At 36.9% G+C, this 27,020-nt stretch overlaps 1 protein-coding gene and 1 long non-coding RNA gene across 2 annotated transcripts; both read left to right on the top strand.

The window, feature by feature from the left end:
• Positions 1-1,573: 1,573 nt before the first annotated feature.
• On the top strand, positions 1,574-5,760 carry LOC149160138 (uncharacterized). The gene is made up of 6 exons (XM_089434518.1): positions 1,574-2,500; positions 2,662-2,793; positions 2,893-3,184; positions 3,962-4,197; positions 4,300-4,884; positions 5,098-5,760. Exons 1-6 carry the CDS (start codon positions 1,574-1,576, stop codon positions 5,758-5,760), a joined length of 2,835 nt encoding a protein of 944 aa, XP_089290644.1.
• Positions 5,761-23,365: 17,605 nt separating this feature from the next.
• Positions 23,366-24,405, top strand: LOC149160137 (uncharacterized). Its single transcript, XR_016261196.1, has 3 exons — positions 23,366-23,596; positions 23,719-23,778; positions 23,883-24,405. It is a non-coding gene; the product is annotated as an uncharacterized LOC149160137 (long non-coding RNA).
• Positions 24,406-27,020: the final 2,615 nt, after the last annotated feature.

Genomic DNA, 27,020 nt, shown 5'->3' with positions numbered 1-27,020 from the left:
CAGAAGAAGGACAGGACTCTCAAGGAGACAAAGAAACAGTCAAGGAGGTTCCCAAAGTGACTTCCGCCACATGCAAGCCAGTTGCAGCCATAAGACCAAAGATCGAGCTACCCAGCTGTAGGATTAACGCACAGATCCAATATATGAAGGATCATGCTCTGATAGGGAAGTTTATTGGTTTTTGGCCCACCGAAAAGGCGCTGCAAGGATGGATTGCAGCCAAATGGAAGCCGAAAGGCCATATAACCCTACAGCTAGGTCCCAAGGGATTCTTCACAGCGATTTTCAACTGTCTGGAGGATAGAAATAGAATCATTGATGGAGGGCCGTATTTCTTCAACGCTGCTGGTCTGTATCTCAGAGAATGGGTTGAGAGATTTAACCCGGATAAAGAAGATCTCAGTTGGGCACCGGTCTGGATCCACCTCTACTCCCTCCCTGTGGAGTACTGGGATGAGACTTCATTACAAGATATAGGCAATGGTCTTGGTGAGTTCGTCAAAGTAGCAGAGGAGACCAAGCTCAGAAGATACACCTCATATGTGCGTATATGTGTTTATATGCACCTTAACAATGCCCTGCTGGATGCGGTAAGTCTCTTTCATGACGATTTTGAGTGGATCCAATCTATCAATTATGAACATGTTCCTTTCCGCTGTAGGAAGTGTCACGCTCTTGGTCACCTATTTCGAGATTTCCCATCTAACCTGAAAACCTCAGCCCCTCCTCCTTCCGGAAAATCAGATGCTGATGGATTTACCAAAGTCTCCCATCGCAGAAAGAATCTCAGAAAATCTGGATCTAATCCTAAAACCTCTACTGATAACCCTCCCAGACCGAGTACCAGGAACAGCTTCGAGACTCTAGCTCAGCCAGATCTGGACAATCTTGAAACCCCTGCTCTCTCCAAGGAGCAGCCCAAGTCAAAAGCTCACTCAGCCTCCACCAGCACAGAGATTCCCCCGAAATCAAAGCTATCTGTCGACCTCAGCTCTCCTTCTCCCAGCGACATTCCCGCCTAGATCTCTCAAAGTATGGAGGTGGATAATGAAGAGAATGCGTTGAAGGATGCAAAAGGAAATACCGAAGAAAGAAATGAAACCAAGAATATGGAAGAGGAACCAGAAAGCATAGATATAGGAGACCTGGATATTCTAGGCCTAGAGCAAGCCTGTAAAACAAAAAGTTATGACAAAATTCCAGAAAGACAGTTGGACAATCTGGAAATAATTATGTCAAGAGCACAGAGATAGCGATCCTTTGGAATACATCCTGGAAGCCAATGGGATGGAAAGATCCTCATTAAAGATAATAAGAAGCGAGGAAGGAAGACCGATCTCCAACGAACCATTCGCATTGGGGAAATGCTAGTGGAATTGGGAAGATACTCCAAGCTCACGAAGTACTATACCACCCTCTCTAATGTCTCATCATGAAGCTCATCTCATGGAACATTAGAGGGCTTAACAGCCCTAGGAAGTACAGATTCATAAAAAGCATGATTCAGCAAGAAAAACCAAGCATCTTCTTCATTCAAGAAACCAAGTGTAACTCAGCAACTCTGGAAAAAACCATGGCCAAAGCTTGGCCAGGTTGTAATGCAATTGCAGTGGATGCATTAGGTGCATCAGGAGGTCTTGCAATCATTTGGAATGCACAGACAATCACCCTCTCCAACATGCACGCGAACAAGCACTTCATTCAGGCTTCGTTCCACCTAACAGGGACCAATATCCATGGACACTTAACAAATGTTTACTTTCCTCAGGAAGCTACTCAGAAGATGGAAACACTGAATACTCTTTCATTTCTCAGCTCTGAAAGAACCCACCCTCTCTGGATCACGGGTGGAGACTTCAACATGATCACCAAATTGGAGGAAAAAAGGGGAGGCAGAAGCAAACTAGACAAGGAAAGTTGTCATCTAAAGGACTTCATTCAGAACAACTGGCTCATTGATCTACCCTTCAATAATGGTGTTTTTACCTGGAATAATAAAAGAGCAGACCCTCATCAAATCGCCTCACGATTAGATCGATTCCTTCTCTCTGATAATGCAATACATTTAGGTGGAGACCTCTCAGCTTCAATTTTGCCCCTTACAGGTTCTAATCATTGGCCAATCGCACTCCAATGGAATCGACCAGGCAACACTGCACGTCGGCCCTTTCACTTCGAAGCCTTCTGGCTGTCACATCCGGACTTCAACAACTTCGTCAACACGATCTGGAAAAGCTTCAAACCATTGGAGGGATCACAAATGTTCCAATTCCAGCAGAAGCTAAAAAATCTCAAATTCCATATCAAAAAATGGAACCAGTTTACTTTTGGGAATATTCTCCAGGCAAAAACTGCTCTAAATAACGCAATGATAGAACTGCAACAGAAAATAATCTTAGAAGGGCGAACAGAGCAGCTCTCGGAGCAGGAAACACACCTGCAATCTCAAATCTTGGAAAGAGACAAGCAAGAAGAAGTTCTTTGGAGGCAAAAATCACGGGTCAGGTGGCTGAAGGAGGGGAAAAGAATACCAAGTTTTTCCACCGCTCTACGATTCAAAGGAGAATGATCAACACCATAACCCATATATAGAACAGCCAAGGAGAAAAAGTAGAGGACCACGCAACTATAGAACAAGAACTTTTGTCATACTTCAAGCAGGTTCATCAAGAGACTCAAACAGATCGGATGGTGGCCATTGACAAAATAATCCAATCCATTCCAAAGATCATCACTGAGGAACATAATCAGCTACTCCTCAAACCGATTTCCTTACAGGAGGTGGAAAAGGCGGTTCGTCAGTTAAAAGAAGGAAAGGCGCCAGGTCCAGACGGGTTTACTTCTAACTTCTTTCACAATTTCTAGGATATGATCAAATTGGAGGTCTGGCAGGTCGTGGAAGAATCTCAAACCAACAGATGGATGCTTCCTTCCATGAATGCCACTTTCATTACCCTCATTCCTAAAGAAGCGCAGTCTAGAACCCCTGATAAATTCAGGCCTATAGCGCTGTGCAACGTCATTTACAAAATAGTCTCCAAAGTCATTGCTTCAAGGCTCAAACCGTTACTCCCTTTACTTATCTCCCCGGAGCAATCAGGGTATGTGGAGGGCAGGAAAATTATGGACGGCATTATCCTAATGCATGAGATCATCCACTCTTTGAAGCAGCATAAAAAGGCAGGTATGCTACTTAAGATAGACCTATCTAAAGCCTTTGATAGTCTAAGCTGGAGTTATATTAAAAAAATGTTAACTGCCTTTGGTTTTTCCCCACCATGGGTTAGATGGGTTATGAGTCTCATTTCTTCCACCTTCTTTTCCATCCTTATCAATGGAATTCCTTCCTCCCCCTTTCATCCTTCTAGAGGTATTCGTCAAGGAGATCCCTTATCTCCCTTTTTGTTTGTCATCATGGCGGAAGGTCTAGGTAGAAGTATCAAGGATGCTCTTCACTCACAGCAACTTCGAGGCCTTTCCTTTCCCAACTCCCCTCCCTTCACCCATCAACAATTTGTGGACGATAACATGCTTTATGGGCATCCTTCAGTCCAAGAAGCTCGGAAGTTAAAATCTCTGTTAAATACTTTTTCAGCCGCCTCTGGAGCTTCCATAAACCAAGCCAAATCCCAAATTTTCTTCTTTCACACCCCTGCAGTTACCCAAGCCTCCATTGCTCGTATCCTGGGTTTCCATAAAGTTGTTCTTCCATCCAACTACCTAGGAGCTCCCCTGACTGATGTTGCCCTGAAGCACTCTTCTTGGAATCTGCTCCTTGAAAAATTAGAAGCACGTCTCTCTTCTTGGACCCATAGATCCCTCAACATGCCTAGTCGCCTAGTCTTAATCAAATCAGTCCTTCAGTCTATGCCGTTGTATCTCTTTTAAATCCTAGCAGCGCCAAAATGGGTTCTCAAAGAAATAAAAAAGCTCCAACGAACCTTCCTTTGGGGTAACTCAGGACAGAAATGTAAATGGGCTCTAGTTAAATGGGAAAAAGTATGTTTACCCAAGCACTTGGGCGGGACTGGGCTTCGAGATCCTCACCACAGCAATGCTGTGATGGGAGCACGCATCTGGTGGAACTGGCTCACTGCACCATACACCCCTTGGGCCACTCTATGGACAGCCAAATATGCCAATAACAGACCTGTTGAGGATCTTATCAGACTCACTGATATAGGCCCGGGTTCATTAGTCTGGAATGCAGCAAAGCAACATAAAAATCTAATTTAGCAGCATAGCTTCTGGGAGGTCAGGAATGGTACTATTGCAAGATTCTGGGAAGATTCCTGGCAGCAACAACATAGACTAAAAGATTTGATTAATCCTCACCAAATTCCCAATTGGGAAGCTCACAGGCTCGATAAGATCAATCAATATTGGAAGCCTACCTTATCGCATGGCTTCAGGCAATGGGTTAATCTTGATCACATTATTAGGAATGGCCTGGAGGTCGACCAGCAGATCCTAGGAACGGAACTCTCCAATCGCAACATAAGGTATTCAGAAAAGAAGGATGTACTCAGATGGGGATATGAGGACAGGGGAATGTTCACAACGCATGAAGCCTACAACATAATTATAAAAGAATTTGCAGTCAAAGATCCACTTTGGAATGCTATCTGGGCTCCCAACTTATGGCCGAAGGTTTCCACCTTTCTTTGGCTGCTTTGTCAGAACAAAATCCTCACCTGGGATAATCTGTGGAAGAGAAACTTTCATGGACCTTCCATCTGCCCCAATTGCAATCAGGAAGAAGAAACTATCTTGCATCTCATGGACACTTGCCCTCTGGCTCATAAGCTCTGGGAAAAAGTCAGTTTTCGATGCCAAAGGGAAAGCCGAATCAAGGAAAACATCCCCACCACTATTCGCAACTGGGTAAGTAATCCTTATAAGAGCAAGGTTCTTAACTCCTTATGGAAGCTTATCCCCGACCTTCTCATGTGGACTATATGGAAGGAGAGGAACAAACGCATCTTCAAGAATCAGTCAACGCCTATGGAAATCATCTGGAACAATGTCTGTCAAAACCTCAAGGAAACTCTTCTACTCCAAACTTGGCATGACGACGACCTTCCCTCACTGCCATAGGAAAAGACTATTTGGGACAACTGGAATCTACAATGGAATCAAGAATTGAAAATCTCTGCTAAAACGGCAGCAAAAAGCACAATATCAGATAAGTGGGTTCCTCCTCCTCAGAATGTGTACCAACTGAACTTCGACGGAGCCTCAAAAGGCAATCCTGGTAAAGCCGGGTTTGGAGGAATTTTCAGAGATCATAAAGGAGTCACCCTTCTAACCTTTCTAGGATCGAAAGGATGGGACTCTAATAACTCAGCAGAGCTTGAAGGGCTATGGCAAGGGCTCCTTCTAGCTCACTCACATGGTTTTTTCCCTCTCATCATCGAAGGTGACTCTCAAATATTAATTAATATGGTGAACAAAATTATTCAAGGAACTCCCTCAAACAAAATTGGCAACAGTTGGAGACTAGCAGAAAGACTGGAACTTGTTGAAGATTGGCTCAATGCCCACAGAGCAGTGAATTTCAAACATATTCATAGGGAAGGCAATAAGGTAGCTGACCTTCTTGCCAACATAGGGGTGGAGAGCAACACTACTCTGAACGCTAATGCGTTATCTGCTATCGCCACTGATGCACAGATGAAGGAATTCAACGAATTAGTTGAGAAAGAGAAGACTCAGGAAGTAGGAGGCCACTCGGATGCGGGTGACACGTTCAGGAATTAATGTTATTACTGAAGAATGGCGGTGAGGGGACGGGCCACTTGTCTGATGGCGCCCCTCCCCATATCACCCTGAAACGCCTTCATTACTATCTACAGGTAGCATTCAATACAGGTCTGGATCGGCAAAAAGCTATTCATTGTTGGGTTATGGAGATACCTCGTTTCAATCCTTCACCGTCTCCCCTACTCTGCAGCATCTGTCCGCCTCAGGCCTTTGAGCCCAGCCTTCGCACTGCAACTGGCCATCGCTGCTGGATTGTTTGCTGTGCGGATTTTGATAATGGCTTTCATCATTCACATTCAGCTCTCTGCTTTCTAATCTCTGCCCAGATCAGTCCTGTTTCGCCTCTTATTCCCACTGCTAGTGCTCCCTCTACCTTCGTCCCTCTGGTCTCTGCTCCCTTTGAGCGCCCAGCCAACGAATTCAATATGGTAAGGCACCGTATGCAAAGTCGTAGGGGAGGAACCAGGGGAGGAAGCTCTCGTCCTCCGGTGGAGCGCTCCACCTCCTCTCCTTCCCCTGAATTGCATCATCCTCAATCTTTTGGGGAGGGTAGACATCATAATACCAGGTGTGGGAGAGGTCGGGCTCGTTCTTCCGTTGTTTCTCCTGACGAATTTGCTGTCCATTCTGACAATTCTCCTCCGCCCCTTCAACCCGCTCCTCACTCTACCCATTTCAGGTTCTGTAGCTCCCTGAACAGGCCCGTCATTACCGCTTCTATCTCCATCTCTTTCTCTGAAGAAATTGCTCATTCAGCCTCTCAGGTTGACATCTCCAACTTGCCGCAGGAAGGTACACTCAAATGCAACAATTGCAGGGATTCTGGTAAAAATGTGATGGTTGACAGTCTCTTCACCTCCCTTGGACCGAACTTTGGTGGAATTTTGCATGGTGAAGGGGGCAGCTCTGCTGCCACGCGCCCCTTTGGTGGTTCGTGTCAAGATGGTTCAGCTATGCAGGATGCTTCTAGCGACGGGGGAGAGCCTCACGGCGGTGGTGTAGAGCCACATGGCAGAGCCTCCATGGACGTGGCGGATGAGTGGGCTTGCCCAATCATCGAGGAACCCATCTCGGATGACTACAGCTAAGTTGACGTGGCCTCCAGGTAGCAGAAGGTAGCAGACAGAGATTCGGTAGAGACTGCCTAAGGTTAGAACTTGGCCGGCTATGGCTGCCTTGGTGTCTTCTATCTAGTTTTTTCTGGTTTTTGATAATCTTTGTGTGGATGTTGGTATCCTTTCTGGACCAAATGTCAAGGTATTATCTTACTGTCTTTTTTTGGAGTCTGGTCTCAAACTTGCTACCATTTTTGAAGGTTATGCTCTCGCTGGACTAGTTTCCCCAATGTTGGGGCAGTCCAAATTTTGTTGATACTACGGTAAACTTGGTCGAGGCTCTGTCCTCTTTGTATCTTTTCTGTACATATTAATAGACTACTTTTACTTAGGAAAAAAAAAACAGTGTCTTATTTACTTCCTCATATTACCTTAGCCAATTTATCATATTATGTGATCTTATATTACTTGATAACTAATCACTTCTTCTTAATGTTCATAGTCAAGCCTCTAAGTCTATATTATCCCACATATGGGAAACACTTATATACATCTTAATTCATCTCAAATACTTAATCACTTCATGTTCATGACATAATTCTATTATCCCATCACTTAAAATTATCTGCATCATTATGTTTAAAGGATCAATAATTCCTAATCTGATTTAGGATAATTACAAGTTGCTTTAACTTCCTTTCTTATGCAATTGCCACTAATCAATTGTAAATCAAATAGAGATACATAAATATAATAACTAATATGTTGTATTAGTTATCTTTAAAAACACTACTCATTCACATTTTTTAACTTGTAATTAGTGCATATTGTTGATTATAGTTAATAAAAACATAAGTGTGTTTTGAGTAAGTCAAGATCAAAAGTGCACTATTTATTTCAAGTTAATCAATTTATATTAGTTTTATTTCCCTCTTTAAGAGACGATGTCCTGAGAATAATATTAACCATTAACATTTCACTCATCATTTACCAAACAACTTGCTTAATTTCCTAGAAAACTTAACAAGTACTAGAAAATTATAACTAATAAAATTAAGATAACTTGAACAAAATAAATTCTAACATAACATACTTTAATCCATATATACAACTAATAAACTTAACAATTTTTTGACATGTCCATTGGAATATTAAACACATATTTAAAATATAAGAATATTACTGTCACATTAATATACTCATAAATATCTTAACAAATTAAATAGTTCTTGAGTTCACTAATTATAAAATATCTAATGCATATTCTTATTATAAGACCATTGTTCTAACATCAATATATCAATAAATATTTTAACATTTTAATATTAATTAATCATAAACATAACAAACAAATTAAATAGTTCTTCAAAAAACAATCAAACATATAATCATCAGGACTGTATATAGACAATGTGGTATGAGAGACCAACAAAAATATAAATATAGTTTCAAAGTTGGTTTAGGAAAAACAAGTCAAAAGACAGTATTCGAAATATATACATATACACTCTCTATAGAGAGTCGAAATTGAGCATTAAAATAAGCTGATATAATACCATATTCATAACAAAAGAACAAAAATTTGAAAATTAAGTTACAACACCTGGTTGTGGAAGAAAAGTCTCTAGCATAGGCTGACAAACATTTTTAGTAGAGGATCCATTGCGAACCTCACAAATCTTCCAAACCCATGGATCTAGGACTAATGCGGATTTGAACAATCGATCTACCTCCAAGTTCTGCTCCCTGTATATGTGATGACATGTAAATGGGTTAAATGAATATTTTAGATTAATATCATGATCCAAAATAAGAGACAATAAAATATTTCGGCAAACCTAGACACTGTTTATCCAAATCACCACAAGAAATGAATCAACAAACAACTGTATATCTGAAATCCCCTACTCAAATGTGAAGGAAAGAAGTTTTATGCAAGACAATAGTTTCGCAGAGTTGTTCGACCCCGACCCATATCACACAGAAACATGGAAAGAGTGAGAAACTAAGATGTGAATAATAAAACCACCACCACTACGATCCCTCGAAGCATCGAAGGTCCCATCAAAAAATTCCTATGGAAGTGACTGATCGAGACATTTAGCTTCAATAATTTGAACGCTACACACATCCTTATCTTGGGAGAAATGACTAAGAATAGTCATTTCTTAAGCTACAACTGACCTGGGAGAGGAGGTATTATCTCTAAAGAATGAACCATTGTGAGAGATACATATCCCCAAACATATAATCAAAGGAAAATATTTAAAATTACAAGAAGATGGGAGTGATAACCATTGATGCAATGCATCCTCAACAAAAAAATCAGACTGTGATCTAATTTGAACCTCAACTGATTTGTAATGAGACCAATTTTTTTATCCAAATGACATAGTAAGAAAAGATGAGTGATCGATTCATTCACCACTTTACATAGGGAGCACCAACCTAGTCCATGAGTGAATTGATTATGAAGGACATCCCAGGTCGAGACTTTCTCATTCAATATACACCACATTGATATCTTTGCTTTAGGTGGACAATGATATTTCTAGACAAAATTCCACCACCATCAAGGGACAACAGGATTGAGATCAAAGAATATGAATACATAACTCACCTTTGGAGTATATAAACCAAATGGATACATAAACCACACCAATTCATTCCCTTTGTCGGTTATTTTGATATGACCACGATGGAAAGCCCAAGAATTTTTTTACACAGCTCAATAATGATTACAAGAATGTTTAGATCAATACTAAATTTCCAACCTTAACACAAAATTGTGGTAGAAGTTGGATCAATGATATGTTCCAACCTATAAATACTCTGATCCTGTAGGAGATCAATTAATGTAGGAAGAAGAAGATGATCTCTCCCACTCCTAGGCCATGGATCCTGACCAAGATGATCTAGTCCTCCATGGATGGTCTCGAAGGTATTAATCAAATCCCTCCAAATAATATATATGTTCCCTTTTAGTTTATCATCTCTTCAAGCCCAATCTTCCAAAGAAAGAGGAGAAATGTATTTATCTATTACCATTGAAGACCATGAGCCCCGCAAGGTCATCTAACACCAGCCACATTTTGTAGCCAAAACATGTGAGAATATGAAGATGTTCTTAAGGCCCTAGCACCCTTAATCTTTTGGACTAGCAATATTCCCGTAACCCACCCATGGAAAGGTGAACTCCTCTTTTTTTTCTAGACCATAAGAATCTGAAACAAATATGTCTGATATGTTTGTGAATCCCTTTTGGAAACCATGCCAAGGAAGTCCAATATACAAGAATGGCTTCAAAAATTGATTTAGTGAGAACTATACACCCAACCCTGGAGATCACTGATGACACCAATTTTTAATGTGTTTCTCCACTTTAGAAATCAACCATTTCCAGTCCATAATGTGGTATGTATTAGGTTTTAAATGGAATCCCAAATATTTTATACCATCATCCAACTTAGTAGAGGCCATAGGAAGACAATTTAAAATTTATTGCAGTTCAGGAGCCCTAAGGTTGGAGGCAAGAACAATAGATTTTTGAAAATGTATCACCATGTCAGTGGTTTTCTCTAAAAAGGAAAGAATACTCTTCAATAAAGCCACTTCCTCACGGGAGCCATTACAAAATATTAAAATGTCATCAACAAATAATAAATGAGAGATAGCCAAATATCTGGTTACCATACAACCCTTGAATTCACCCTTTTGTTTGGCTTCCACTAGTAAACGACTCAAGCCTTCGACCACCAACAAGAAAACAAGGGGAGATAGAGGACAACCCTAACGAAGACCACACTGGGCATGAAAAAAGGTGGAGGATGCACCATTAATTATTACAACAAATGAGACAGTTTGAATATAACTCATCACCCACGCACTAAAATCAAGATAGAATCCAACATGAGCAAGGAGAAGCCTGAAATAGCTCCAACTTACACATTCATAAGAGTTTGATAGGCCGATTTTAATTACCATACCTTTGGGATTCATTGTTTCCAAACTATGAAGGCCTCCCTGTACAACCCCAATGGCTTTGTGAATTTTCCTTCCTTTAAGAATATTGAATTGTCCCTTAGATACAGAGGCTGTAAGAATAGGCTTCATCCATAAAGAAAACACCTTATTTATAATTATAGATTGTGTTACATGGGCTGCTATTCCTCAAAGGAAGATGGGTTGTCCACTTTTGGAATCAGGGAAATGAAAGTAGAATTAAATGTAGAAAGCATCTAATATTCCCTCCTTGATTCTTTAACTACAATAAAAAAGTTAGAGCTAAGAATATCAAATAATCGCAAACAAAATTCAACACCCCAGCCATTTGGACCAAGACTCTTATCCTTTTGGAGACTATGAAGGAACTTTTTCCGCTCATATTTGGTGACTTCAAACATTAAGAACAAATTTCCTTCATCATTTATGAAAACAGGAAAAGGAAGGGCAATGCTGATAACATAAGCAATAGTGGCTTCTTCTTGGGCTTTAAAAAGGTTTTCAAAGTGACAATTCCCCATGTTAGCTAAGGAGGGAAATGAGGAAGCCACCCGACCTTCTTGATGTATCAGAGACCAAATAGTGTTTCTCATTTTGCACCCTTTTACGAAGGCCTGTAAAAATTTAGTGTTGCTATCCCCATTTGCAAGACAAATTGCTTGACTTTTCAGTCTCCACTTAGCTTTCGAGCTTTCCAATATTTTTTGCTTCCATGATGAAAGAGTTTGGCTTTCGAGCCAACCAATCCGTCACCTTCCTCATCCTAGTCAGCAAAAGCCTAAAGCTAGTTTTTGATCTCTCTGATTTTTGTCGACTCAACATGCTCTTTAGCCAAGGCCCATTCTTTAGTTTTCATTTTAATGTACTTTAAGTTTTTTGCAAAAAAATTCCCCGACAAAGAACCTGACAATGGATCAAAATGGGACCAACTTGTCTTAAGCATATCCAAAAAATATTCATGTTTGAGCCAGTGTGAGTTCATTTTAAATGGGATTGTAGGTGTTTGGGAGGCACCTTTAATTTCAATGAAGATAAGGGAGTGATATGAAACCTCGCCAACACCTACCCACTGCTTGATGAAGGAAAATTGATCCCTAAATATTTCTAGAACCGAAACATGATCAAGGTACGACCTTGATCTCTTATTTCTCCATGCGACCTTCATCTTGATAGGCTCAATATCAATAAGAGACCAACTAGTGAGACAATTAATAAATCAATCAGACAAAGGCTCTCTCGAAGCCTGATCACCCTAGGATTCAGAAGCACCCAATGAAAAATTTAGTTCTTCGCCAATGATTAAAGTGGGGATATCAATAAAATAATTTTTGAAGAAGGAATCCCAATATTCCTTCCAGTTTTTATTAGGACCATAAACATTTAGTAGAGAGAAAAACCTGCCCAATTCCTCAGAAAAAATTTCAATGCATAAACCCGATACTATGCTCCAAGAGTTGATTAACTTAATAATTTTCTGGTTCCAACCAATCGCTAATCCGCCCCGAATGACTTGAGGCATCCAGACACATAAAAACCCAAAGGAATAATATTCAATTAATAATATAAAGAAATTTTGGCTCATTGAAATTTAGGATATGATATAGTTAGGTTTTAATAGTATATTAGCAAAATATTTTGTATTAATACTAATACCAATATTACTATTAATATTATTATAAAATTAGAGTATTATAATGTAAAAGAAAGAAAAAGTATTATAATTTATTTATTACTTGAGTTTATTTTAGGTAGTTGGGAAAAATAATTGTTATCATCCTCATTTAGGTTTAATGTTTTACAAGTGATATGGCGTATTTAGCTTTGAGTTTTTTTTATTGAATGTAAATAGTCCCTTGAATATAGAAACATGTATATTCCTAATATAAAATAAATTATTAAAATAAACAAATATCCTACATATAACAATTAAGAACAAATTTATATCATTTTGTTGTAACAATTAATCAAAATTTCATATGACTATTTTATTTAATAAAATAAAAACCACATAGCTAAATGAGAACATTAAACATATACTTAAAGATCAAATAATTGAACCTTAATTTTATGAAAACCAAAATATCTATTCTCAATATTGATTAATTAATTGTTACTCATACTCATATTATAATTTAATGTTCAACCTAAATGAGAAAAATTTAATCATAAAGAAAGTAATTGCAATTTGTTTTTGGGCAAAATCTTAATTTTTGCTATTTAAAATGAGTTTTTGAGAGTACATATAGATTCAACACCCTCAAAAACCTTGGGGCACTTACATTATAGAGAGTTTACAGTTCAAACTTATGATTCCAAGAAATCCTTACAGAATTCTAGACAAATTAGACTTGAAAATATGCTGAAAAACCCTTGAAAATGTAGGACACATAGACTACAACAAATACAATAATATTTACCTCACAATAAATAACCATGATAAGTACCAAGCTAACAATAGTTTAAGATTTGTATTACAATGAAATTGTTGAAATAGAAGCAATATGTTCAAAGTAAATAACCATGATAATCATGGAGTCAAAAGTACTTTAATATTTGTACCATGATAAGATCAGTGAAATAAAATAATCCATTTAAAGTTAAGCAATATAGATCCATCTTAAGCACATATCTAACATGTGCCAAGAGGGATCAAATCTCTCAACGTGCAAACCACTTTTAGAATGTAAAATTTCAAAAAATGTGTAAATTTTCATTGTTTTGTTTTTTTCGATGATATATAGAGTACAAAACTTAAGCATGTAAGTCCATAAAATTTTAGTTGGATTTTAGGGAAAACTGAACAACCTCTTAGACATTTTGGAGTTTTTAGCGCTAAAAGATTTGTGGTCAAATCTTGATTTGTGTTTTTTAAACTAATTTTTTGATTGCATGTAATGAAACCGTGTCAAATTTTGGGCAAATTAGACTGAAAAATAAGCTAGAAAACTACGGGGGCTTCACTCAATGAACCTCAAATTTGTGGTTAAATCTTGATTTGTATTTTTTAAACTATTTTTTTTATTGCATATAATGAATCCATGTCAAATTTTGGGAAAATTAAACAGAAAATTAAGCTAGAAAACCACGGGGGCTTCACTCAATGAACTTTTGACATAGCACGTGATTCATGGCATACTAAAAAATACGCTTAATTTGACTACATATTGGAAAATGTCTCTAAAAATCACATTATCTAACCCCCTAACAATATAAACCCAATATACCTTGCCAATTTAAAAAACTCCTACTTTCACTAGATATTGTAGGTATCCATTTTTTCATTAACATTTTTTATACCCCTTTATATTTTTCATTAACTTTGAGCTCCATTTTTTACACCCGCCAATATAAAAACCATTTACCCCCTATTATATGCCCAATATATTATGTCATTTTTTCCTCAATATATATCCCCCAATATGAACCCATGTGGTATGATATTGCTCAGCAAGTGAAGCCCTCATGTGGAAAACCTTCCAAAAATTCAAAAAAATTCAAATAGATAGCCTACACTAAAAAAATATACCTAAACAAAGATCAAAATGTAAAATAGTGGGACTACTTCAAACATTTTTACCATAATAAACTTATTTATTTTAATTACTTTATATTATTTATACATGATTTTATTAAACCATATATAATATACACATAGTTGACATTAAAATATTTCACATAAAATGTGCATTGAGAAACTAAAATGTACCCATTAAAATGGGTTTTTTTCGTAATTGATATATTTTTAAGTATACATTAATATTACTTAATCCTGTCTACTAAAATATTTATTGATAACCCACATTGGAATTTTTTATTATTATGCATATAAATGTCACATATAATTTTATATTAAAAATTGAATAAATTACAAATCTGCCTCTTATTATTCTTATTAGTAAGTACTTGGTATCTATTATTTTATTTTTTAACCTTCAATTATTTTTTTTCTTTTTTCTTTTCTTATCAGGAAGTAATTAGTATCTTTTGTTTTATTTTTTTAACTTTCCATTACTTTTTTTCCTTTGGATAATGCATATTTTATTATATGCGACATTAAAATATTTTATTTTAACATTTTCTTTCTATATATAGATATATATGAAGTTGACATAAATACAAATTAGTTAACACAAATCTTTAAATAATTAATTTAACTCTTGTAATGAAATATTTATGAAAAGTATAAGGTTTAAACATTTTATTCGCACTTTTTTATTTTTTACTTCTAATTATTTTATCTATTTTTTAAAGTTGATATGAAATTATATTACATCTTGTGCACATCAAAATATTTTAGTTATGACTGAGAGTGAGTAAAATATTTTACCACATTGGGTTGTGATATCAACAAAAATGGAGTGACCATAGTGAAGTTGAGATTATTGATGTTTTATAATGCTTTTAATCAAGACTAACTAAACATGCATATTTATTTTTATTTTTTTATTATAGCTTGCATTGAGTTGTAATATTAACAAAAATGGAGTGACCACACTGAAGTTGAGATTATTTATGTTTTATAATGCTTTTAATTAAAACTAACTAAATATGCCTATTCATTTTTATTTTTTTTTATTATAACTAGCATTGTTTTTCTATTTAAATAATATTTTATTTTTATTTTAAAAAAGACACGTGTCAACTCCACATTAAACTCAAATAAAATCTCACATCACCTTCATACCAAATTATAAAAAAACGCCTCTAAACACAATAATAATACTTTAACCAAATAAATATTGTAACATACATTTACATAATAATAAAAAAAATCTTTTAAATACATTTCAACGTACTCCATTCAATATCTAATTAATTAACAAGATTTCAATAGAATCCCGAGGTGATTAAAGGATTAATCCGTGGATATGGATGGCACATGGTTCATAACCTTGTCATTTAATATGTTGTATAAAAAAGTTGGCGGTCACCATATACAAACCATAGTGTTGAATTTAATTCATATGGCGCCCTTCCCAAAACCTTGATTGGCTCAGAGCTGGATCCGTAGGTTGGGACATGTGTTAAGCATAGGGTTGACTTTCTAGCAAGGAGGATTAATGTGACAAAGACAACAACAGATGGGATCTCTCTGATCGTCAATATGTGGTTTTGATCTGACGGTGCAAGAAAGCTTAGGGTTTTACCTAACTGATTGATACACCCACTGGCCGATGGTTAGTCATTTTTGCGATTGGGGTTATTGCTACTCCGCAGTGTTTTACCTCTGTGAATCGATGAGGAGGTTCGAACCCTTGCCGCCATGAACTATGGAGTCCTCCACCACTCGACAACTACACGTAATATCGACCTTAATCTATTTTTTCGTTTCCATCAATTATCTTTTCAGAAGAGGGTTTAATGGTCACAATCTAACTGATCTCTATTTGTTCAGCTCCAACATTTGGCCTTTGCGCTCAGAAAAGACTCGGTTGCTCAGTCTTCAGGGAGGACGGCCTGGTTGAAGTCATTTTTAACCAAGGAAGTTACCGGTCCTTAACTGTCAAACAATTGATTTCAATTTTTTATAAAGTGTATATTCCATTTGAATGAACGGAGTCAAGATTTCACGGTTTCCGTGACAGGATGGGCGAATATGACTTCAAGAAGGTTCTCCATATACATGTGCATCTTTAATATTCCTTTCTTGTTTAAGGGTTCATGATTTATTGCCATAGTTTCTGACCAAAGGTCATTTTTGCAGGTATTCTTACCCGCAATTTGGTTCATTTGAAACAACAGCTGAATAAGGTCGCACCCTCACCAGATGCTTCTTCATCTTATACATGTTGGAAATTACTCCTACCATGAAAATGCATGTAGCTTTTTCTGTGGTTGGGGCCGAGACTCGACCACTGTTCTCCGGTCCTTGGCTTACTGAGACTAGCTCTAAGAGTTGATTTGAATGACTGTCAAGGGTTTTAGCAATACCCATTTAGTCTTAAATGTTCAAGCGTTTTGTATAGAGATACTAGCTTGAACTGTTAGGGTCGATAGGAATTACTTCTATATATATTTTTTTTTATGTTTTCCCTATGCGGCCAGAATACTGTACTATTATTCACCTATTCGACTTTTGTCATATACTGTGTATATCTTTTGTTTTCTTAATGAATTTTCCAGTTTTCTAGCCTGCAATTTACATTATTGAATGAGGGTTTGAAATGCTTCTCTGCTCCTGTTATTATGGTATTCAATTTATGAGCATTCATGCTAGCCGACTGGAATTCGTATGGATTATTGATTATGAAGAAAAGGGCCAGTAACTCTATGAGGTAGAATGTAACTTCTTCTAGAATTCCGTCGAAATTAACAATGACAGTACCTGTTATGAGGTTCGAGATTTCTGTAGGATTTTTATATTTTTCATGATTAACACATGTATAGATGAGATAACCTCAGCAAGGGTTGCATTCGCATGCGTTGTTTGTTATAGTTCACGGCTTATAATTGGATTGTTTTGTCCTACCTTATAACTCTATCTTGGCATTCGAATGTTTATTTACTTATGACAGCCAATAAATCTTGTTGTAACAATACTTTCTGAATTGTACTCTACTTACAGAATTTATTATGTCTTACTTAATTGTCTCGTCTTCCTTTATATTCATGAACATATAGTTTCTTACAAGCCTGCTAATTTGTCTATATATATATATATATATATATATATATATATATATATATATATGTTGCTAGATTATCTCATTTTATAGCCTTTGGTATATGCAAGAATTAATAATGGTTGTAATAATTATCAGAAGGTTTACTGTTATCTTTTCCGATTTCCAATCTGGAACTTATAAATATATGCATTCATCAGAGAGCTTAATATTTACTTATCTGTCTGAAAGGATAAGTGTTCTTCAGAAAATTTGTTGTTTTACTTATCTGTCTGAAAGTCTCTCCTCCCAACCACGAGTCTGGCAATTACGTCCAGACTCTCCCCTGAGCACTTTTTGTGTTCCACACTGGATTGTCCAGTTACAGTCAGTACCTTGGGCCTCAAGACTTCCATCTAGCCTCAAGCTCTGTACTTTCCTCTTGACTGTGTTAAGAAAATTGTCCCACTGGTTTGTTCACCCATCTCTAGGATCCCTTTTCTGCTTTCTTTCCCCCCTCTATATTTTCCTTTCCAGGCAGAGGGTAACTGTTTTCTTGGCAACCGTTTCTTTTAACTATATTAAACAATTGCTATTTTGTTAAAATATCATTACCAATAATTTAGGTAAACACAACATATGTTTCTTGGCCTTCTAGCCTCAGTCAGTTAATATTCAATCATCAACATGTAATAAAATCTAAATTAATATTTAACACAAATCAACTTAGTAACTTCAGTAATTTTATGTGACTTGGGGGTGTTACATCTCCCCCCCATATGAGGAACACCGTCCCTAGTGTTCTCTCTGTTTTAAGAAAACAATGCTGGATAAGCTTTCCACATAAACTCCTCCTCTTCCCAAGTGGCCTCATCCAGGCCAAAGTGCTTCCATTGCACTTTAACCTGGGTGATGGCTCGCTTCTGCAAGTTGGTTTCTCTCTGATCGAGAATACGAAGAGGTTCTACCAGGAATTCTCCTTCTGGTTCGACCTGAAACAACAACAAAAATTCAACTTTCAGTTGCCTAAAAGAAAAAGACAATATATCCAGTCATATAACCACTTAACCGTTTACCTGAATATTTTCCCAGTCAATAATGTGTTGAGGGTTATATACATATTTTTTTAGTAAGGACACATGAAACACATTGTGGACCCAAATGTGGCTTGGTAGTGCCAGCTTATAAGCCACTGGTCCAACTCATTCCAAGACTTGAAAGGGTCCACAGTATCAGGGTGCTAATTTAGCACAACCCCGCCACTGTAAGGAAATTTTCCGGGGCTTCACTCTTAGATAAATGTGATCCCCTAGTTGAAACTCCCTATATGTTCTCTTTTTATATGCATACACTTTCTGTCTATCTTGGGCCGCCCTTAGATTTTGTCGAATCTTCTTAACAGTTTCCTCCATTTCCGCTAGCATGTCAGGACCCAATGCTAGCTTATTAACTGGATTATTCTAGTCTATGGGCACCCTGCACTTCCTCCCATATAACACCTCGAAGGGGCTCATACCTAGAGATTCGTGATGTCCATTGTTATATGCAAATTCTACTAAATGGAGGTAATCCTCCCACTTGTGTGGCTGCTGCATCACAAACATGTGTAGCATGTCCTCCAATACCTGATTCACCCGTTCGGTTTGTCCATCCGTTTGGGGGTGGTAGGCAGTACTAAATTGGATCTGGGTACCCAATCCCGAAAAGAGAGTCTTCCAAAATGTGGATGTAAATTTTACATCTCTGTCAGAGATCACCACCTTGGGTATTCCGTGTAATCGAAAAATATCCTTCATAAAAATATCTACGATTTCCATGGTTTTGTACGTGGATTTCACAAGTATGAAATGAGCTGTTTTACTCAATTTGTCTACTACCACCATAATAGAGTCATGCTGCTTCCTTGTGCGGGTAATCCGGTGATAAAATCTAGCGATATGGTCTCCCATTTCCATTTTGGAATGGGCAATGGTTGTAACAACCCGACGGGATGTTGGTGTTATGCCTTCACTAACTGACACTCCAAGCATTTGGACAAATACTCTGTAACATCCTTCTTCAGTCTGGGCCAAAAGTACCCTTTCTTGATGGCTGAAAACATTTTCTGATAACCTAGGTGGCTAGCATAAGGTTTCCTGTGAAACTCGTCTAATATCAGTTGTTTAACTGAGTTTTGGTTAGGAATGTAAATTCTGTTCTGAAAAGTAAGAAGGTTATCAGAATTTATTTCAAATTCTGATTTTTCTTTTTTTAGCAAGTTTTCTTTTGCCTGTTGCCAAAGGAAAGTATATTCTAGATCTTTATTAGTTGCTTCTTTTATGATGTCAGGAATATTTGAACTTACTTGGCTCATTTGGATCTCATAGATACAATGTACCTTTCTGCTTAGGGCGTCGGCCACACGGTTTTCCTTCCCTTTTAGGTGTTTCATTTCGAAATCGAATTCACTTAAAAATGTTGTCCATCTGGCCTGTCGAGTGTTTAATCTAGACTGATTGAAAAAATTTGCGACGCTGATATGATATGTCAGCAGTAGAAATTTCTTCCCCAACAGGTAGTGTCGCCACATTTTCAGTGCATGCACTACCACTATCAATTCGAGGTCATAAGCGGAATACCAATGTTCATATTATTTTAACTTTCGAGACTCATAAGCAATCACCTTTCCTTATTATGTTAGTAACCCACCAACACCTTCTTTGCTTTCATTTGTGCAAACTATGAAAGACTTTTCCGAATCTTCTACTTTTAACACCGGTGCAGTAGTGAGTAGATGTTTTAATTTTTCAAAAATTTGTTGACATTCGACTGTCCATTGGAAAGCACGCCCCTTTTTCTGTAAGGAGGTTATTAGAAAGGCAATTTTTTAAAATCCCTCAATGAATCTACCGTAGTATCTGAATAATCCCAAGAATGATATGATATCAGCGACATTCTTTGGGGCTATCTATTCCATGATTGTTTTGATATTTCCCAGGTCTACTGTGATGTCGTCTGCTGATATAACGTGACCCAAGTATTGAATCTGATCTTTAAAAAAATCACACTTGTTGAATTTGGCATACAACTGATTTTCCCTTAGTGTTTGAAATACTATTTTCAAATGTTCTTTATGCTCCTCCTGATTCTTAGAGTATATTAAAATATCATCAATGAATATCAACACAAATTTATCCAGGTAGGGCTGGAAAATACCATGCATCAGGCTCATAAAAGTGGCTGGGGCATTCGTGAGGCCAAATGGAAATACCACGAACTCGTAATGTCCATATCAAGTACGAAATGATGTCTTGTAGATGTCTTCTTCTTTTATTCTTATTTGATGGTAACCAGATCTTAAATCAATTTTTGAGAATACCTTAGCTCCTTGCACTTGATCAAATAGATCATCTATACGTGGCAAGGGGTACTTATTCTTGATGGTGAGTTTGTTTAATTGTCGATAATCAATGCATAATCTTAAGGTCCCATCCTTTTTCCATACAAATAAGACAGGGGCTCCCCAAGGGGACACACTGGGATGGATATACTTTTTATCTAAAAGCTCTTGTAGCTGCATTTTTAGTTCTGATAGCTAAGGTATGCTCATGCGATATGGGGCTCTGGATATAGGGGCTACACTTGGAATTAACTCAATGGTGAAATCAATATCACGCTTTGGTGGTAAACCTGGTATAGATTCTGGAAATACATCAAAAAATTCCTGAATAACAGAAATATCTTCCAGGGAGGTCATTTTATTTTTAGTGTTCGTGAATCCTACTTGAACAACATATATTTGACAACCCTTTCTAATACATTTTCCTAATTGACTAGCAATAATGGGACGTAACTTGGCATTGGTTGTAATTCCTTGGAGCTCCTTTCTTTGGCCTAATTCAGTAATAAAACTAATAGTTTTATGTTTGCAATCTACTAAGGACCAACACCTTTCCAGCCAGTCCATTCCAATTAATACGTCATAAGATCCCAAAGGAAGTATATTAAGGTCTACGTGAATAGGATGTCCTGAAATCGTTATGGGGAAACGTTCTGTTTTCATGTTTACTCTTCTTTTTGTCCCCGTAGCTAGTTGCACTAGCCATGGTTTTGAGAACTTATTGTTCTGCAATTGACATTTATCTACCACCTTAGGACTAACATAGCTTAAGCTAGTGCCAGGGTCAAATAAAACAGAGACAGGTTGCTTAGCAATCATACCTTCACATTCGATCATAGTAGGCTGGAATTTTGCTTGATGATCATCCAAGGCAGCATTAATTCTGGGCATACTCCTTGCCACATCCCCAACCATGGATGCCTCTTGCATATTTGATAGTTGTTCTGTTCTTGCCTTATGCGGGCAATTCTTGTAATAGTGAGGTTCTCCACATCCCCAACATTGTAGCGACGGTTTTGATTGTTGGTCATTCACTGATTTAGTAACTCCTTCTGACTGCCTGTTTTCTAAATAAGTCGTCTTGGGTTGATTTCTAACTGGAAATATGTTGAGGGGCTTTTGTTGTACATTTCTGCCACTAGCAAATCTTGAGTGTTTATTTGGAGTCAAACTTCTACCTTTCCTGTTTAGACTCCCTTTTGGTCCTTCATTCTTTTGTTTCATTTGCTGGTAGCAGATGCGAGCTTTCCGCACAACGTCATCCATTGTCTTGGGGTAGTCAAATTCTAATTTCTCCTTCATGAAGTTGGGTAAGCTGCTGATGAAGCGTTGAATTTTGGCCTTCTCTTCTTGCATGTAAGGTGCATAGAACAGCAGGGAAGTGAATCGTGTCACGTATTCATCCATGGTTAAGGTTCCCAACCTTAACTCATGAAATTCCTTTGCCTTTTCATCGTAATACCGTTCAGTTAAATATTTATCCTTGAAATGTTTTTGGAACTCTTGCGAGGTGACTTCCTCTTCATTGATCTTCCTTACTATTTTGATTTATTCCCACCATAAGGTGGCCTTACCTCTTAATTGATAAACTGCTAATTGTGCCTTCAGTTTATCTGTGTACTCATAAATCTAGAAGTATTTTCCCATATCAATTAGCCAAGCCTCTGTTGCCTCTTCTAATTCCCCTTCAAAGAGTGATGGCTTGATCTTTTTAAATTCGCCTTGTAATTCAGTTTTCTGTCTTTTAGTTTTGCGCTAGTCAGAAATGTTGTTGGAGCGCCCTTCCTCATCCTCCCCATGTTTCTCTGACTCAGCATTTTCTTCTCCATGTTGAACCGTCGGGGTCTTCTCCCGATCCTCAACATTGGGGTCTGGATGTTGTTGATTCTATCGGTTAGACAGACTTCTGATAATTCTTCGCATAATATTTCATTATCTATTCTTAAAATTGTCATTTCAACACACAGCTACTAGATAGTCTCGAGTAACACCACATTAGCTTGTCGTGACTCTTTGCCCAGCTGTATCAAAATATCAGGATTTACATTTACATAAGTTATTCCGGGTGGATCACTTAGTCCTGGGATCTCTTGCATTTTGCCTTATCTCTTTTGTTGGTGCAATCTTTGTGTTCACACATAAGTTTATTTAGTAAAAAGAAACGCATTGGTTTCCAGTACATATCCTATTCCCAAAGAGTCTCAATGTACGAACCTGAGCTCTAATACCATTTGTAACATACATTTACATTAAAAAAAAAACTTTTAAATACATTTCAACGTACTCCATTCAATATCTAATTAATTAACAGGATTTCAATAGAATCCGGAGGTGATTAAAGGATTAATCTGTGGATACGGATGGCACATGGTTCATAACCTTGTCATTTAATATGTTGTATAAAAAAGTTGACGGTCACCATATACAAACCATAGTGTTGAATTTAATTCATATGGTACCCTTCCCAAACCCTCGTTTGGCTCATAGCTAGATCTATAAGTTGGGCCACGCGTTAAGCGTAGGGCTGACCTTCTAGCAATGAGGATTAATGTGACAGGGACAGCAACAGATGGGATCCCTCTTATCGTCGATCTGTGGTGTTGATCCGATGGTGCAAGAAAGCTTAGGGTTTTACCTAACTGATTGATGCACCCACTGGTCGATGGTTAGTCAATTTTGTGATTGGGGTTTGGGGTTCTTGCTCCTCCGCAGCGTTTTACCTCCGCGAATGGATGAGGAGGTTCGAACCCTTGCTGCCATGAACTATGGAGTCCTCCACCACTTGACAGCTACAGGTAATATCGCCCTTAATCTATTTTTTCGTTTCCAACGATTATCTTTTCAGGAGAGGGTTTAATGGTCACAATTTTGGTTGATCTCTGTTTTTTCTGCTCCAACATTTGGCCTTTGTGCTCAGAAAAGACTTGTTTCTCGGTCTTCTGGGAGGATGGCCTGGTCGAAGTTGTTTTTAACCAAGGTAACTACGGGTCCTCAACTGTCGAATGATTGATTTCAATTTTTGTATAAAGGGTATATTCAATTTGAATGAACTGAGTCAGGATTTCATGGTTTCCATGACAGTATGGGCGACTATGACTTCAAGAAGGTTCTTCACATACAGGTGCATGTTTATTATTCGTTTCTTGTTTAAGGGTTCATGATTTATTGCCATAGTTTCGGACCAGAGGTCATTTTTGCAGGTATGTTTACCCACACTTTGGTTCATTTGAAATGGTAGTTGAATAAGGCCACACCCTCACCAGATGCTTCTTCATCTTATATAGGTTGGAAATTACTCCTACCATGAAAATGCATGTAGCTTTTTCTGTGATTGGGGCCGAAACTCGACCACTGTTCTCCAGTCCTTAGCTTGCTGAGACTAGCTAGATAAGAGTTGATTTGAATGACTATCAAGGGTTTTAGTAATACCCATTTAGTCTTAAATGTTCTGGCATTTTGTATAGAGATACTAGCTCGAACCGTTAGCATCGGTAGGAATTAATTCTATATGTATCTTTTTTTATGTTTGCCATACGCGGCCAGAATACTGTATTGTTATTCACTTATTCGACTTTTGTCATATACCGTGTATATATTTTGTTTTCTTAATGAATTTTCAAGTTTTCTAGCCTGCACTTTACATTATTGAATGAGGGTTTGTAATGCTTCTCTGCTCCTGTTATTATGGTATTCAATTTATGAGCATTCATGTTGGCCGACTGGAATTCGTATGGATTATTGATTATGAAGAAAAGGTCCAGTAACTCTGTGAGGTAGAATGTAACTTCTTCTAGAATTTTGTAGAAATTAACAATGACAGTACATGTTATAAGGTTCGAGATTTCTGTAGGATTTTTATAGTTTCCATGATTAACACATGTATAGATGAGATAACCTCGGCAAGGGTTGCATTCACATGCGTTGTTTGTTATAGTTCGCGGCTTATGATTGGACTGTTTCATCCTAGCTTATAACTTTGTCTTAGCATTCGAATGTTTATTTACTTATGACAGTCAATAAATCTTGTTGTAACAATACTTTCTGAACTGTACTTTACTTACAGAAATTTATTATATCTTACTTAATTGTCTCGTCTGCCTTTCTATTCATGAACATATAGTTTCTTACAAGCCTGCTAATTTGTCTATAAATATATATATCTGTTGCTAGATTATCTCAGTTTATAGCCTTTGATCTATGCAAGAATTAATAATGGATGTAATAATTACCAAAAGGTTTACTGTTAGATTTTCTGATTTCCGATCTGAAACTTATAAATATATGCATTCATCAGAGAGCTTAATATTTACTTATCTATCTAAAAGGATAAGTGTTCTTCAGAAAATTTGTTGTTTTACTTATCTATCTGAAAGTCTCTCCTCCCAACCACGAGCCTGGCAATTACGTCCAGACTCTCCCCTGAGCATTCTTTGTGTTCCACACTGGATTGTCGAGTTATAGTCAGTACCTTGGGCCTCAGAACTTCCGTCCAGCCTCAAGCTGTGTACTTTCCTCTTGACTGTGTTAAGCAAATTGTCCCACTGGTTTGTTCACCAAGCTCTAGGATCTATTTTATGCTTTCTTTCCCCCCTCTATATTTTCCTTTCCAAGCATAAGGCAACTGTTTTCTTGGCAACCATTTCTTTTAACTATATTAAACAGTTGCTATTTTGTTAAAATATCATTACCAATAATTTAGATAACACAACATATGTTTTTTGGTCTTCTAGCCTCAGTCAATTAATATTCAATCATCAACATATAATAAAATCTAAATTAATATTTAACGCAAATCAACTTAGTAACTTCAGTAATTTTATATGACTTGAGGATGTTACATAAAACGAAAAACAATTAAAATTACATTATTTTTATTTCATAATCAAAATACCCTGGACTTTAAATATTCCAAAATCAAAATTCTCTCCCTTCACTTAATGAACTAGCTCCTTACACTATATAACTCATTCATTAAAATACTTATAATTATTCGTTATTAAATACTTTTTATATTTCAAATAAATTTCGAAAACAATTTCAAAACTACATTCTTATCTTTCTAACATTTATACAAAAATTAATAATCATTTTATATCATAAGTATATACATTATGTTATCTAACATATCGTATCTCATCCTCTTTAAAATCCATTTAAACATTATCATATCGTATCTCATCCTCGTTAAAATCCATTTAAAAATTATTATATTCAAACCCAAATTTATAGCATGGATTTATCTAAATAGGTGACAATTTAGGCTACACAATTGGTTGGGATTTAAAAGTAAAAGGAGATTGAAATTAAGAGTGTTTGATTAGTTTTTAAAATTAATTGTTTTTAAGTGTGATTTTTTGAAAAGTTTTTTGATTTATTTTTAGATTTAATGTTTCTCTCAATAAATCGGGTCACAATAAGGGGACTTGAACCTTGGAGTCCCTTGGATCTCGTAGTTATTACAGTATCACATTACTTCAATCGCTAATTAATCTGCCCCTTTGGGACCAAATTTTTCATATTTTTATTTTTTTTTAAAACACAATAGTTGAAATTTCATTCACTACCCGAAGTGTTATTTTATTTTAAAAATAAATTTGAATTATAAAATTTCAACTATAAATAAGTTTTGTGTTGTTTTATTTTCAAAACAAAATTAAATTATAAAATTTCAGCTATAAACAAAATCATATTATAAAATTATCGTTATAAACTGTGTGGTCTTTTTTTTAAATTTTTGATAAATATTAATGATTCCAAAATAAATTTCTAAATCCCAACTAAGAGTAGAAGGGCAGTTATTATGCTAACCCGACCTATAGTTTCGTCATGGAAGTGGGCTCTATTTTTTTCCAACTTCATCAAAAGTTAAAATGACATTACTTTATTCGTCTTGTCTTGACCTTTCCAATGATATATATTTTACATCGATTCGACTTACAAATAAAAAGATATTACTGATTAACACTGACCTTTTAGGCCTTGCCACATCATCTAACTTGCCACGTGGCACCATGCTATGTCCACATGGCCACTATGCCACCATACAAGCCTATGTGGAAGGCGTGTCACCTGACCTCAGGTCCTGTTAATAAGAAAGTCGGGTCGGCCCCTCTACAAAAAAATCACATTGCACCCTCCTTTGAGGCCCGACCTTCCGACCTCCGACCCGTGAATTACTCCTCGGACCCGACCTGCCTAACTATGCTATTGGGCCTGACT

The sequence above is a fragment of the Pinus tabuliformis genome, chromosome 5_2 (assembly GCF_031772625.1).
Source record: "Pinus tabuliformis cultivar Carrire ecotype Pingquan chromosome 5_2, CPIR1, whole genome shotgun sequence".
Classification (NCBI taxonomy): Eukaryota; Viridiplantae; Streptophyta; class Pinopsida; order Pinales; family Pinaceae; genus Pinus; species Pinus tabuliformis.
This window is presented reverse-complemented; position numbering and strand designations above follow the sequence as displayed.